The sequence below is a fragment of the Pseudorasbora parva genome, chromosome 7 (genome assembly GCF_024679245.1).
Source record: "Pseudorasbora parva isolate DD20220531a chromosome 7, ASM2467924v1, whole genome shotgun sequence".
Taxonomy (NCBI): Eukaryota; Metazoa; Chordata; class Actinopteri; order Cypriniformes; family Gobionidae; genus Pseudorasbora; species Pseudorasbora parva.
The window spans coordinates 26,858,221-26,871,561 of record NC_090178.1 but is presented as its reverse complement, the minus strand read 5'-3'; the positions used below and the strand labels follow the sequence as shown (position 1 = coordinate 26,871,561).

General features: G+C 39.5%; 1 protein-coding gene and 1 non-coding gene across 4 annotated transcripts in view; one reads left to right on the top strand and one right to left on the bottom strand.

Annotated features, from left to right (window-relative positions):
* The window catches only part of ddr1 (discoidin domain receptor tyrosine kinase 1), a 47,647-nt gene that overhangs the window by 10,772 nt on the left and 23,534 nt on the right, over positions 1–13,341 (bottom strand). For all 3 annotated transcript variants that reach the window (XM_067448843.1, XM_067448845.1, XM_067448844.1), the window contains exons 3-8: positions 9,717–9,819; positions 6,645–6,873; positions 6,402–6,549; positions 6,192–6,294; positions 3,699–3,885; positions 747–996 (exon numbers count right to left, since the gene is read on the bottom strand). In XM_067448843.1, the coding sequence (XP_067304944.1) occupies positions 747–996; positions 3,699–3,885; positions 6,192–6,294; positions 6,402–6,549; positions 6,645–6,873; positions 9,717–9,819 (1,020 nt within the window). The remainder of the gene's footprint in view (positions 1–746; positions 997–3,698; positions 3,886–6,191; positions 6,295–6,401; positions 6,550–6,644; positions 6,874–9,716; positions 9,820–13,341) is intronic.
* On the top strand, positions 10,101–10,175 carry trnag-acc (transfer RNA glycine (anticodon ACC)). The gene has a single exon. It is a non-coding gene; the product is annotated as a tRNA-Gly (tRNA).

The following is a 13,341-nucleotide window of genomic DNA, read 5'->3' as shown; positions in this document are numbered from 1 at the left end:
CAACAAGTGTGATCACAAAGTTTCACTTTCTCTCCAAATTGTTGTTGTTGAGGCTTATTGTAATGCTTATTTTCTGGATGCTACTGACCAACCAATCAGAACTCAAGGTCACACACTGAAGTGTCACTAAGATGTCAGTACTTGGTTACTTTGGCACACTTGAGCTAAATTTCATTAACATGCAGGTCAGAAAAAGAAGCCCACGAGGATGAGTACAAAACAGAAGCAGTCGACACGTTTTATGTTTCGAATGTTGTGGGAATATTTGCTTTGTGGCAAAAGATCATAAATTCCATTAATTTTCTGCTGAAAAACACATTTTAATCCACCCAAAAGGAATAGTTTTTTTGCTGGTCTCAGCTAGTTTTGAGCGGTTTGGAGTTTTTTTTAGCCTGCCAAGACAAACTAGACCTGCTTAGACCCCCACATTAGAAGGGTTTCAACGTGACTATGAAAAACTGCCTGATTGGTCAAATCGCATCTCACTGTGGTCAAGTATTTTTATATAATGACCTCCGAACTTTATAATAGAACGATTTCCTCCAAAGCTGAGCAAGACTCTTCTCACTTAAAAAAAAATTCCATATTTTTATATTTTTATTTATCCATTTTATAAACAGCCATGTAATATGTTTCATAGTAATGTATAATTTACTATTAATCTACATGGAAGAAGCAGCCATTTTTAACTTTAATGATAATAAGCCAGTGTACGTTGCTGCAAGAGGTCAGGTGTGTGTTCATACTCGAGTAGAAGCTTATCTCGCTGATGAGGAGCCAACGATCACTGAAAGTAAAGCGGCATCGGAGAATCTGGGCCGGTTGTCCTCCGAGTGGCAGTGAGATGGTGCGGGACGAAGGGTCGTGTAGGTCGGAGAGCGGCACTTGAAGGCTGAGCGCAGGCTCCGCCCACGGGCTCAACAGACTGGCCTTAAACTCGCACATCACCTCGCTGAACACCCGCACATCTTGAGTGTGTCTGTTATTACTGTGCACCTGAAACAGAGGCATTTAAAAAGCAACAATCTGCTATAAGACACTACAAGACAGCTGGGAACAAAAATAAGGAAAGGTGGAAATAAAGGGCATCAGGGTCTCATTACTCCACAAATGGGAGAAGAGGAGGAAAATAAAAGAAACAGGGAGGGAATGAAAGGTGGAGGGCAAGAACATATATAATGTGACAGGTTAGACATTAATGGTGCTGTTAGGTCAACGTCTAACTGCGCACATGTGTGCAAACGCTCACTGACACACAAGACTTGTTTCAAAACAAACCAGTACAACAGCGGAGGTTAAAGTGTAGCCGAAGCTATCATGGTGACACCTCATACATCACAACACACACACACAAAGACAAACACGCACACACGTTTCATGTTTTAAGGGGACCTTCCATAGACATAATGATTTGTATACTGTACAAACTGTATATTCTATCCCAAACCTACCCATCACTGAAAACTCAGCATTTTTACATTTCCAAAAAAACACAATTTAGTCTGACTTATAATCAGTTTGTTATTTTTATTTTTATGGAGACCAAAAAATTCCCCACATGGACAAGGATTTTGCATATTGCCATCTTTGTGGGGACATTTTGTCCACATAACATAGGGTTTACCTGGACCACACATACACATTGTGTTTTCATGTTTTATAGGGACTTTCCATGGACATAATGATTTTTATAATGTACAAACTGTATATTCTATCCCCCTCTACCCTAACCCTGGCCCTATTCATTACAGAAAATGTTCTGCATTTTTATATTTTCAAAAAACATCATTGTGTGACTTATAAACTGTTTTTCTCAACGGTTCATTTTGGATCTTGCCATCTTTGTAGAGACATTTTGTCCTCATAATGTAGGGTTTACCAGGACTGTACCTTTGTTATCTAAACTGAGACGTTGCATAGACTTCTATTATTTTTTTATACAGATAATTGTACATTTTATAGACTAACCCTAACACACAGCCTATACCTACATCATAGAAAACTTTCTGCATTTTTACATTTTACAAAAATAATTAAATTACTTTATTTTTAAACCAGTTTTACAAATGAGGGCAGGTTTTGCATACTTCTGGGTATAAATATGTTCTCAAAATATGGTTAAGTAGGTATACACACACACACACACACACATGTCTGGTTCACTATTTTTGTGGGGACTATCCATAGACATAATGGTTGTTATACCATACAAACTGTACATTATATCCCCCTACACTGCCCCAACCGCTAAACCTACCCATCACAGGAAACATGGCTGGCTGGTTCCCATAATGTAGGTGATCTCTTTACTATCCTTATGGGGACATTTGGTCCCCACAATGTAATATAAACAAGGACACACACACACACACACACACACACACACACACACACACACACACACACACACACACACACACACACACACACACACACACACACACACACACACACACACACACACACACACACACACACACACAGGAGTCCCTGAACCGGGGGGGAGGGGGATGATTTGTAGAGGAAAACTGCCGGTGAGGCTGGCGGTATTTTAAAACTGCAGGAATACAGCCGGAAATACTCTAAACAAAAGTCTGGAAGAGCGAACGGAGGGAGGCGACATAAATCATCTCACAAAGGCACGTGAACAAGTGCTTGTTAATATGAGAAATGTTTTAATGGAGCCTCTGGTCCTATTTCTCATGTCTCTTTTGGGAATCTACAGCGAGATTTAAAGGAAGCGAGAATGAGAGGAAGTTTTCTAAACTGTGGGAAGCCGCAGGAACAAAAAAAAGGCAATATGGGAAGAGGATGGCGCTTATGAATTGTGTTATGTCAGAGATGAAGGAATGAAGAGAATGCCCTCTTCAGAAAGAGAGAAGAAAAAGTCAGAAGTGGTAAAAAACAAATCAGCATTCCTGGCCAGAAAGACCCTTTAAAACAGACAATACACAAAACAAACACATAACAGAAATAATTATGGTGCCGCAAATTGGAAACCAAAACACTCGGATGCCTCTCAGAATCATACACAACCACAAATGCAAAAAGCCCCAAGGCAAAAAGACAAATAAAAACAAATCAAATGTTCATTAAAGGCTTGAAGGATAATGACAGACTCATTGAGGGTGATTTACTGAGACAGAGCTTCAATACTGCCCCACTAACTAACTGAGATGAATTCTGGGATTGCTTTTTCCAATTCGCATAGTGGGGAGTTCATTTGAGTTGATGAACAGCAGATCATTTACTCACCTTCATGTTTTTCCAAATCTGTATGACTTTCTTTCTTCTGCGGAACACAAAAGAATATATTTTGACAAATGTTTGCTTTGTCCAGTGTCAGTGAGTGAGTCCAGTGTTACTCTGGAACCCTCTGACTTTCAATGCACGAACGAATACTGTTCTTTTGTGTTCCGCAGAAGAAAGAAAGTCATACAGGTTTGGAAAGACATGAGAAATTCCTGAAATGTTTTAAAAACATTTAAAAAACTTAAAACATGTGTGCAAAAACACCAAAAATCTCCTTGACACCTGTTATTATTTAAAATGGCTCAGAAAAGTAAAATTACTTCTGAGAAAAATGTCTAGTCTCATTATTTTGCCACTTGCTGTGATGTTTTTGTATCTAAAGCAAAGTCATCAAGATATTTTAAGTGTGTCTAAACATATTTTGGGCTGTTTGCATTCATACTAACCTGCATGGTGTGAAAGACCCGTGTTTTCTCAAAGTGAAACTCAATGTCAACGGTGGGCTGGCCCAAGGAATCTCGATTCCATCCCACGTAATCATATCCTGGCCACACTCTCAGCTCTTTACTCTCCATGAAATCATTCCCACCTAAAACACCATCACACAACTGGCCCAGTCCTCCAAACATCATCCTACGGAGAAGAGCGAGACATTACAGATGTGAAGTCATTAGGCATGTGCACACACATACACACAGATGCATGTACTCGCATACATGTTGGAATTTCCCATGCATACACACATCTGGCTAGTGTCAAACGTTAGCTTAGCTATTGCAAACATTTCTGCTCCATTAAAAGACATCTGGGAATGTTTTTACACAATATCCGTCAACCCCACCTGACACATACACATACATACATGAGAAAGGGGTCTGGACTAACATACATCACAGAAAATTAAGTACGACAGGGCCAGGTGAGATTTGAGAAGGTTAACTCAGCATGTTCTCAATTGCTTGTTTCTGACACACAGCATGAAACTATGGTTGGGAACAGAGAAACGGTTCTTTTTGCGTGGTATTCTTTACAATATTTGAATCGAATGTCTTGTTTCATTTTCGGTTCTACAATGTGTGTTCTTCAACAGTTCTAAGATTGTGTAAGTCTTGATTCCAAACAACTCTGAGCTGGTTCTTTTGAGCAAATCAAAAACATACAAGCAATCAGTGTAGTCGAAACACTTTCCAAACGAGTGACTCTTATGAGCCAGTTCTTTAAGTGTATTAAATGCATCCAGCTTTTTTAAAATTATTTCAAAATTGTCCTGTATCCTTACAGCAAAACCAGTGTTACTCATGTAAGGAGCAACGAAAAGCAACCTCTGAGGCCCTGTCCCAAATGGCACCCTAAACCCTCACGATCTTCCACTGAGTCCGCACTTTCATGATGTAATGCCGCTTTGACTGCCGGGAAGAAGTCCGCTGTGTAACCTGCACCAGTGCGGACTCGGCAGAAAGGCGCATTTAGAGCGCATACCGACCTCAAAGGGGGCGCTTGCGAGCACCCTACTGAGACCTAAAATGACAAATGGGACACCCTGCGTCCTCGTAGACTTAATGGACATGTGCACGCAGTGGCCATTGTAAGTCCACAAGACCGAAAATGTACATGAAGTGTGCCATTTGGGACAGGGCGTGAGACAGGGTCTCTCCAACGGTGGAAAGCTTTTCTAATATTAAAGGCTTATAGTTCACCCAAAAATGAAAATTCTGTCAATAATTACTTACCCTAATGTTGTTTGACACCCGTAAGACCTCCGTTCATCTTTGGAACACAAATTAAGATATTTTTGTTGAACACCGATGTCATTGACACCAATGTCATTTCCTCTCTCAAGACCCATAAAAGGCACTAAAGACGTCGTTACAAAGCCCATCTCACTACAGTGGCTCTACAATCATTTTATGAAGGGACAAGAATAGTTTTTATGTGCAAAAAAAAACGTATATAGTGATGGGCCGATTTCAAAACAAAGATTCAAACGGTTATGAATCAGCGTATCGATTCATGATCCGGATCACCAAAGTCACGTGATTTCCGCAGTTTGACACCCGATCTGAAAAAACTATTCTCGGCGCTTCATAAAATGATTGTAGAGCCACTGTAGTGAGATGGACTTTGTAACGACGTCTTTAGTGTCTTTTATCGGTCTTGAGAGAGGAAATGACATTGGTGTCAATGAAGGCCTTTCTGAGCCATCGGATTTCAACAAAAATATCTTCATCTGTGTTCCGAAGATGAACGTAGTCGGGTGTCGAACGACATGAGGGTAAGAAATTATTTGATAGAATTTTTTTTTTTGGGTGAACTAACCCTTTAAAAACAGGACTCCGGCCGTTCAACTACACCAAACTTGTGACGAATTAATAATGTAGAGCCTTTACACAAGAATGCTGGTCTACATTTAGAATGATCATTTCAGCATATATTTTGCCTGATCATAACCTTTTCTCTTTTGTAATGTCTCTCAGCTCTCTCTTTCTACAGTCTTTCTTTAAATCTCCCTTTTGCTCACTCTCTCTCCTCCCCCATCATCAGTGTATGCGCCCCCTTACTGCTAATTGACTACAAATGTGTTGTGGTGCTCCGTCTGATCCACTTGCAACAGTGTTTATAAGAAATTGCTTACTGCATCTTTAAAATGCTATATACCAATACGTGTAGCATCCCAGCAAGCAATGGCAGTGATTTCACTGTCTCGGTTAACTATAGACTTGGAATAGTCCGGCTATGAGTAACCCACTTCTAGCCAAAATAACCTTGAATTTGGTTACATGTCATTTATAAATGATTCATTTCTTTGGTTAGACAGGCCAAATTTGCCTTGTTTTAGCCAAGATGTCAAGACTGGGACTCATGTAGCATTTTCATGCAGACATGGAAAACTGAAATTATATTCTTAAAAAAAATACTTGAAGAAAAAAGTTGTGTATTACCCTTCCTCTTTACTGCCATCATAGATGGAGTCATTAAGGTAGACAGGCGAACCTGACAGGTTCATCACATGACCCACAGGAGCGATGTACGCCTTCAGTCCGTCTAAGAGAGAAGAAGCACATCACTCAAAGGTAAACACCATACAAAAATGCCTACAGTGAATGTAATGTAGATGAGTGTGTGTGATATAAAGGATGTGTGGGACTCACCTTTCCAGACACAGCCATAGAGTTCAACTCTTAAACACACGCTCATCACACGATCCGCCAGTGGGTAGAAGCGGACCATGCGTGCTATGATGGGCGGTCCCAGGTCCTTCAGGACCACATCATATGTGTTCTCGTTCCCTGTTACCACCTGAGATGAAGAGAAAATTAAAACATAAAAGAACAACAATTCTAACATACAAAAGATCTAAATTTGTTATGCTAGTTCATTTAAGGGTTAGAAACCTCCCGTCCCCAGCGGTCCTTCCATGTCATCCAGTGCCGTCCATCACGAGAGTAACGCAGCCGGTAACTACGTGCAAACTCCCTCCCCAGCCCGTCTGCATGGCGTCCCTGCGTGCCCACCAGAGACAGGAAATAAAGCTTGTGCAGGTCCACCTGCAGGTACTCTGAGCCGCTGGGAAACACCGGACCAGCCGGGCACCACGCCCCATCCCCCTCTCCAGTACTCAACCTGGGACAGGAGACAAACACAAATATTATGTACAAGTTAGAGCCTTGGTGATCATGTGAATAGTAGATGTGTGGCATTACTACTACTAGTTTCCCTAATTACTTCCTTGCACTTTTATTTAAAATGTATGTAGTCTATATATGACTTAAAAATTAGCAAATACATTTTATACTTTTAAATGGGTAAACATACTTAGCATGGCCACACACACACACACACACACACACACACACACACACACACACACACACACACACACACACACACACACACACACACACACACACACACACACACACACACACACACACGTTTGTTTTTGTGAAATATGGGGACATTCCACAGGAGTAATGGTTTTTATACTGTACAAACCGTATTTTCTTTTCCACTACACTGCCCCTACCCCTAAACCTACCCATCACAGAAAACAGTCTGCATTTTTACTTTCTAAAAAAACTGTAATCCTGTATGATTTATAAGCATTTTGAAAAGTGGGGACATGACCAATGTCCACATATTTCACACTCTCCTTGTAATACCTGTCATTATACACATTTGTGTCCTGATATTTCACTAAAATATGCCCCCCCCCCCCCCACACACACACACGACATTTAAGCCGTTTTCTCTTTTAAACTTCCTAGCACACTTTCTTCACTCAGACACGCATGATAGCCTAAAAGTGATACACTAGCTAGGTGTCAGAAAAGACTAACATTTACTCACACGTAGAAGAAAGAACAACACTGAATGTCTCTGCATTCAGCTACTGCTATCACATAGGTGACAGGGCACTAATGACAGGCAGCCGAGACCATAAACACTCAAACACAAAGAGAAACGCACCTGCAATAAGATATTCCAGTGAAGTGTGGATATTGTCACCTCACTGAGACCTCATTGTGACACAGCCGAGATCGAGAAACTGAGACCAGTCCGAGACATTTCAGATTCACCCTTGAATCTTCACCATGACCTCAGAGCCATTAAGACACAAGCATCAGTCTCACAGGCCCTTTTAAAAGCATAATGAAGACTGGTTTACTTTGAAATGTTCTTCTGGCCAAGAACGGGACACTTAATGGAGAAGAGACTGTCAGAATACTGTCATGTAACAAAAAGGATATTGTATGCGCTCAAAAAAAGAAGGAATAATGGTAACACTTTAGAATATGTCATTATTCTAAATGTCTAAATGTCATTAGTTAACATTAGTTAATGTATTAACTAACATGAACTAACTACGAGCAGTACATGCGTTACTGTATTTGTTAATCTTTGTTAAGGTTAGTTAATAAAAATACAGCTGTGCATGGTTTGTTCATGTTAGTTCAGTAAGGTGCATTAACTAATGTTAACAAAATTTTAATAAAGTTTAAACATTAACAAAGATAAATAACTGCTTTATAAGTGCAGTTCATTATTAGTTCATGTTAACTAACTAATGACCATTATTCTAAAGTGTTACCGGAATAACCATTCTGTTCTCAGGCGTGTGGAACAAAATAGTTGTCAAGTAAACAGCCAAAGTTGTCCACAGACTGAAAGACATACAATTAGACCAAATCAAAGATCATTTATAATGATCACCACGTGTGGAATAACCTTTTTTAAATTGTGAAATGAAATGAAGGAATAACCAACAAATGAATCAATTACTTTACTTGTTAGTTGCAGCCTCTCTTCATTCGGTCTTTCCCTCACTGTGTTTCTTCAGCATGCTGTCGCAGCTGTTTCACTTGAGAAGTCATGTGTGTGAGAACCCTGCCAAATATACAAACATTGCGCATACACACCCCTAAAGCGCTGCATCCCCATCATAAATCCCATCTTCAGCACCTCTCAGCACCCCATCATTCCTATAAACCTCCCTCTTTTTCCCCTGTATTCCCCTTCTCCGTCTAAGGCTATATCCCCCTCTCCCTTGCTTAATTTTTCCCCTGTAAGCTCCTCTCCCCTCTGTTCAAAATCCCCCTGCTGTCTTACACAGAATGTGGACTTAATAACAACCACATGCCAAAAGACAGAAACCACTGGCACACACACACATACACACACACACACACTTCTGTCTGTGTCAGGATGGGATGGTGATACTAACCTCAGAGTTTGTTTTTAGGTTTGCTTTTGTGTTTGTTGTGTCTGTGTGTGTGTGTGTGGTTCAGGTAAACCCTGCACTCTTAGAAGAAAAGGTTCTATCGGGGCTATGTATTTGGAACCCCTAAAAGGTTCTATATAGAACCCTTTTTAAGTGCCAAAAGGGTTCTTTCTTGTCATTATAGAACCTTTTTAGCATTTTAGCTCAACTCCAAAGAACCTTTTATGCTAAAAAGGTTCTAAAATGACAAGGAAGAACCCTTTTGGCACTTAAAAAGGGTTTTATATAGAAACTTTTAGGGGTTCCAAATACGTAGCGCCGATAGAACCTTTTCTTCTAAGAGTGACATTATGAGGAGAATTTTGATTAGTTGGTTTAGGGGATAGAATATGCAGTTTGTACAAATATAAAAATCATTATGTCTATGGAAAGTCCCCATAAAACACCCAACGTGTGTGTGTTGCATCTGCTACTGTGTGTGTGTGGTACTGGCCTGTATTCAGCAGCATGTGAGTCTGGTCCAGACAGACAGTGCTGTAATGTCATTACCTAATGCTCTATATCAGGATACGCTCCATTACTGACATCTCATGTAACCTAATCACGTCCTCTCATGAGCCTCATGGAGCCCATGAACACAAACAACCAACCACAAATCACACAAACACAAAATGAGAGTGAGAATATTTTATTATGCATGCACGAGCAAAAGATGTGTGACATGAAAGCATGTGTACGCGCTCACCTGCCATGTTTAGCCTCGGTTGAGTCGGACCAGGCGCTGGATGCGGTGATGTCAGAGTCGGGTATGGTGCCGTCTTCCATCCCCAGAGCGTAGCGACATTTAGCTGTCATACACAAGAAACATTTCAGATAGGATCTGACAACACTCTCCCAAACATACTTCAGAAACAAACGCATCATGAAGAGTCAGGGTTGTGACAGAATGCTTATTCTGACCAGTGTTATTATCGTTAACTGAAACTTTTTGTTAATTAAAATAAAGCTGAAAAATAATTAAATCTAAATATCAGATGAAAAAAAAATGTTGCAAACTAACTAAAAGTAAACAAGTTCAAAAGGAAGCACAAAAAATCTACAAAATCTACATAATTTAAAAACAACAACGGCTTTCCTGTAGCTCAACCAGTAGAGCGTGGCGCTACCAACACCAAGGTCATGGGTTCGATTCCCAGGGAAAGCAAGAACTGACAATAATGTCAAAATGTGTACCTTGAATGCAATGTAAGTCGCTTTGGATAAAAGCGTCTGCAAAATGCATAAATGTAAACATAATGAAATTATGAAAACTAAAATGAAAACTAAACATCTAAGAAAATAAATGGCATTTCAAAATATTAATGAATATTATTCAACTCTTGGTGATTCTATTGGCCCTCTCTTGCCATTTGTGAGTGACTGCTTTATGAATTTTCTTGCCGAGGTAGATCGATCGGCCCTTCCGCAACATTCCCCATTACATGGCTTAACACACACACAAGAAACCATGCACTTTAGTATCTCAAATTCACATATACTGCATATTTATTAACAGTACTTATTAATTATAATATTTTATAATAGTACTAATAAAACTGATGTCTGATGAAAATGCCATGTACTCCTAATCTTATTTTTATAAAGATAATTATTATTAGACTAAACCACACCAAAAATCCTACCCCGAATAACTAAAGAAAAAGGCAATCAATCAATTAACCAAACAAACAAATCAATGAAATTTGTTAATATGTTAAAGGGTTAGTTAACCCAAAAATGAAAATTCTGTCATGAATTACTCACACTCATCCTGTTCGACACCCGTAAGACCTCCGTCCGATCCGAACGCTTCAAAAGGCCTTCATTGACACCAATGTCAAGACCCATAAAAGGCGCTAAAGACGTCGTAACAAAGTTCCTCTCACTACAGTGGCTCTACAATCATTTTATGAAGCCACGAGAATAGTTTTCGGAGCTTAATGAATCAGCGTATCGCGCCCAAATAGCCCATCACTATACAAGTCATTATTTAGCTTATTTGCGCACAAAAACTATTCTCGACGCTTCATAAAATTATTATAGAACCACAACGTCTTTAGCGCCTTTTATAAGTCTTGAGAAAGGAAATGTCATTGCTGCCAATGAAGGCCTTTCTGAGCCATCAGATTTCAACACTAATATCTTCATTTGTGGTCTGAAGATGAACGGAGGTCTTACAGGTGGCAAACGACATGAGGGCGAGTAATTCATGACAGAATTTTCATTTTTGGGTTAACTAACCCTTTAATATTTTACACAAAGCTAACATGTTAACCTAAGATATAAAAAATATAACAATATATTTTAAGACAAAATATTCTAATGATTATTTCTGACATGTAGTCAAAGAGTATTATGGGACCCTTACATAACTTTAAAAACTCCCCTGAGTTAATGGATTAAAATATTGAAATGAAATTGAAGTAGTATTTTGTAGTTCAGTTCGTTTTTAAAGGCACAATTTGTAGTTTTTCTGGAATCGGGACAGGACTCGGGCAGAAATGATGTTGATGGATGTGATTATTAACGTTACTTTAGTATGAAGCAGAGCAGGGCCGAGTGCTGTGGGAGATGAACTATAAGCGATTGCTAATGGGAGGCGAGCGCGACACAGAACTCGACAGCAGCAGAACTTTTATTACGCCAGTCGCCGTTTCTGCATCTTCTGGTCAAGCGTATTTTATCATATTAGATTTGTGTGTAGGGGAATTGAATGATGTTACTTTGTGTGTTTGCTCGGCGGCTGCTATGAAACACTTGTTACATACTGCAGTAAGCTAGATTGATATTAGAACATCATATTTATAAATGCTGGATGGCTTGTTTTGCTAAATGGAATGCAATTCATTTTAAAACATATTGTATGATGGAAAAATTGCTGTATTACTATACAATAATTAGTTTTCTGTCTATAAATGTATCTAAACAGTTGTTCCCTTGTCTCATAAAACATATACTATATTAAAGCATCTCTCAAGTTTCCATGGTTTCTACAAAATACATTTGTGATATGTCATGAGAATTTTCTTTTGATTCTGGGTTTGATTTATAAATAAATTAGCCATAAAGAGGGTCCAACACTTTCTCCAACATTTACTAATAAAATGTGGGCTTTACTAGGAATTTCAGTGTGCAAAACTTGTTTTAACATGATAACTTTATCAGAATTTTCTAAATCCTTGGGGCATTTTCCTTGAAGAAATAGGTAAATTATGTCCTGTACATGGCACAATGTCAAATTCTCACAAAAATACCAAAGCAGCATTTCTGCACTGTTGGAATGACTTCAGAAATGTCTCACAGATGTAGTGCAGGGAAATAAAGAGATGAAATGAGGACAGTAGAGAAAAATTCTGGCACAAACACAGTGTTGAAATCATCCGCACGTATCACATGTCAGTCCTGCCTGTGTGTCAGTTCAGAGGGTGTGCCTGTCACAGTGTGTGTGCTGAAGCTGGGGGTGATGGGTGAGGTTTTGGGGGGGATGTACTCAGTTGCTGTAAAGTGAGTCATGAGATAAGAATGCAATGGCTGGAAAACAAACCCTGCCCAGCCAGCAAACCCTTACTCTATCTCTCTCTGACACACACACACACACACACACACACACACACACACACACACACACACACACACACACACACACACACACACACACACACACACACACACACACACACACACACACACACACACACAAATGGACAGGTGCCCATTTCATTACATCATCAACGTGCTGCCAGTAAAATACTTTCTCTCTTCCAAACTCTCTCTTTCTCTCTCTATGACTTGTCTCTCACTATCTCCAGCTAATACAGAGCAGATGAGAGCTGCGTTTTACAGTCTATACAGATTATAAGCAGATGCTCTCTAGTTTTGACAATGAATGGCCTCTGTGACACGAATACACTCATTTTCTGCTCCTGATCTATTTGCACCTCCAAGTTCATCTCTCTCTCTCTCTCTCTCTCTCTCTCTCTCTCTCTCTCTCTCTCTCTCTCTCTCTCTCTCTCTCTCTCTCTCTCTCTCTCTCTCTCTCTCTCTCTCTCTCTCTCTCTCTCTCTCTCTCTCAAACACATTGTTCTCACTAAAATCAATAGTTGCACGGTGGCAAATTCCCTAACGCAGGGGGTCTTAAAGAGTTAGAGTGTTTAACATTTTTGAGGACATTTTGTAAAACTTTTTAGTCAGGAAGTTTTGTTTTGCAAGGATGCATTAAATCAAAAGTTAAAGTAAAGGTAAAGACAATTTCAATTTAATCCTGAATAAATCAAAGAACCCTAAAAAGAAATTGTGAGTTGGTCACTAGATCACAGCTCTAACTAACACAC